A 2,526-nucleotide genomic window follows, 5' to 3' on the forward strand; every position below is an offset into this window, starting at 1 on the left:
GACGCCCCGCTGCCCGGGCTGGCGTTGCTCTGGTTCTGTTTCTTTCCCACGTCGGGCACTGAGTTAGTTCTCTGTGTTAACAGCAAGGACGCAGCTCTAGGGCTTTCCCCCTCTTTGGGGATAGAGCTGGGGGCAGGGATGGCCTGGGGTGTCCCTCTGATCACACAGCCGGGGGGGGGCTTGACCCCGAGGCAGGGTGGCTGGGGTGGTCCCACGCTCGGGGCGCAGCCGAGGTCCGCAGGGCTGGGCAGAGGCGGGTGGTAACGACCGGCTTCTTTCTCTTTCCTCGAACACGAGCTGTGCGTCCCCGAGGCTCCGCTGCACGTGGGAGGCGTGAGCTGCCCGGCCGGGTGGCCAGAGCGCGGGGAGGTCTGCTTCCAGGACTATCAGATGAGATACCGCGACAACACCCCCATCGTCCTCAAGGGCATCAGCCTGACCATCCGCGGCCAGGAGGTGGTGGGCATCGTGGGCCGGACCGGCTCTGGTGAGCGGCGCGTCCGGGCACCTCCTCCTCCACCTGGGCCTCGGGGTGTCCACCTGTTCTCAGGCAGGGGTTCGCACAGGCACCCCGCAGGGGTTCGCTGACCCTCCCGTCATGCTGGGTCCTGTCCCAGACACCGGCCAGTAGCACCCGGAGTACCTGCCGTCGTGGGCCCCAGGGAGGAGACAGGGGGCGGGCGAGTCACCAGACAGGGAAACAGAGGAGGGAATTACAGGGGTGAGGAGCGTCTCGAAGGACCCAGGAGGCTGGCGGGAGGGTGTGCGCGCCGGGGGTCCCCTGTGCCGGCCCCGTGCGGGTTCAGGAAGAAACGCCCTGCTGTTCCCGCCCCAACAGGGAAGTCCTCCTTGGGGATGGCGCTCTTCCGCCTGGTGGAGGCCACGGCGGGCCGGATCCTCATCGACGGCGTGGACATCAGCGGCGTCAGCCTGGAGGACCTGCGGTCCAAGCTGTCCGTCGTCCCTCAGGACCCCGTCCTGTTCTCGGGGACCATCAGGTGCGTGCTGGCCTGGGCCCCCCGGGGGAGAGGACCGGAGGTCAGGGCTGGAGGGCTGTCCGTTTCTGGGCCCCTCGTGCCCACCTGGCCCACCTGGCCCACCTCATGAGCGGTGTCTGAAGATCGACAGAGACCCTGGTATACACCTGGTGAACTTAGATGCCCGAACGTTTGCAAGGTGTTGTTTTTTGTTTGTTTGTTTTAAATATATTTTTATTGATTTCTGAGAGGAGGAGAGAGGGAGAGATATAAACATCCATGATGAGAGAGAATCACGGACCGGCTGCCTCCTGCACGCCTCCTACTGGGGATCGAGCCCACAATGAAGGCCTGTGCCCTGACCGGGAATCGGACTGTGACCGCCTGGTTCATGGGCTGATGCTCAGCCACTGAGCCCCGCCGGCCGGGCGCTCTCCTGGTCTCACGCATTCACAGGAACACGCCCCAGCGCCCCTCCTACCGCCTGAGCCTGTCACCAAACACCACCCGCACCATTTCCTCACCCGTTCGGTAGCAGCCCCACTTTTTCTGAGAGACGTAAATCCGTTCTTTAAGATTTTAGGGGCAGTTGTCGGAGGCGGAGTGTTTGTTGAGGACGGTGAGTGTCGGGGATGGTCACACACATGGGGAATGTATTTAATGCCACTGAATCGTAGGCTCACAGATGGCTACAATGACAAACATGTCACGTGTGTTTTAACCAACACACACACACACACACACACACACACACCGCCAACGGCTAAGCTACAAAGCCCTCTTTCAGCTGCGATCCCGGGGAGGCCGAGGCTGGTCCAAGGCCCAGTCATCTCCGGGCCTCAGCGAGGGCTTCGGGGACTCCCTGCGTCCCTCCTGGGGGACAGCTGAGGAGCAGCAAACCTTTCTGCAGGGATCGCCCCAAACGCCCCGAGTCACACTCTGTGGTGACTTCCACCTGGCTGGTCCCCGCAGCCAGGACTTCCCTGTGGCCGGGGGCTGCCGCGTGCTGACTTGCTCACCCCCGAGAGAGAGCCCCACCTAAGCCCCTGGGCTTGGGGGCTGGGGGACAGGTGGCCCCAAATAGAACCCGGGCTGCTGCCTGCAGAAGAGACAGGTACCACCCGGCCCGGGAAATGCCCGTCGCGGGGTCCATGTCTTCTGTAACCCCGGGCCCTCGCCCTCGCCCTCGCCGGGGACGGGACAGGCTGCCCCAGTCGGGTGGTTGCCGAGCACAGCCTCCTCCCTGGGCAGGTTGAACCTGGACCCCTTTGACCGGCACACGGACGAGCAGATCTGGAGCGCCCTGGAGAGGACCTTCCTAAGCAGGACGGTGAGCGGAGCCGGTACCGGGCTTGGCCGCTCTCCCGCAGGCGCCTCCCACCCGGCACTACAGACGCGCTGGGAGGACACCCGGACACCAGGGGGCAGGCTCAGTGTGGGCTGAGGACACAGCAAGGTGGGGGAGCGGGGAAAGGCAGAGGCCTGCGACCGGGCAGCGGCTCGAGGGGCAGGGCCAGGCCTCTAGGACAGGGCACTGGCGCTGCGGGAC

General features: G+C 64.8%; 2 protein-coding genes across 2 annotated transcripts in view; one reads left to right on the forward strand and one right to left on the reverse strand.

Annotated features, from left to right (window-relative positions):
* Positions 1-2,421, forward strand: part of ABCC11 (ATP-binding cassette, sub-family C (CFTR/MRP), member 11) — a 49,956-nt gene extending 47,535 nt beyond the window's left edge. Inside the window, exons 27-29 of the mRNA XM_014528394.1 lie at positions 298-487; positions 839-998; positions 2,229-2,421. Of these exons, the coding sequence (XP_014383880.1) occupies positions 298-487; positions 839-998; positions 2,229-2,421 (543 nt within the window). The remainder of the gene's footprint in view (positions 1-297; positions 488-838; positions 999-2,228) is intronic.
* Positions 1-2,526, reverse strand: part of LONP2 (lon peptidase 2, peroxisomal) — a 195,725-nt gene that overhangs the window by 83,576 nt on the left and 109,623 nt on the right. The window lies entirely within an intron of this gene.

This window comes from Myotis brandtii, unplaced genomic scaffold, assembly GCF_000412655.1.
Source record: "Myotis brandtii unplaced genomic scaffold, ASM41265v1 scaffold633, whole genome shotgun sequence".
In the NCBI taxonomy this organism is placed as follows: domain Eukaryota; kingdom Metazoa; phylum Chordata; class Mammalia; order Chiroptera; family Vespertilionidae; genus Myotis; species Myotis brandtii.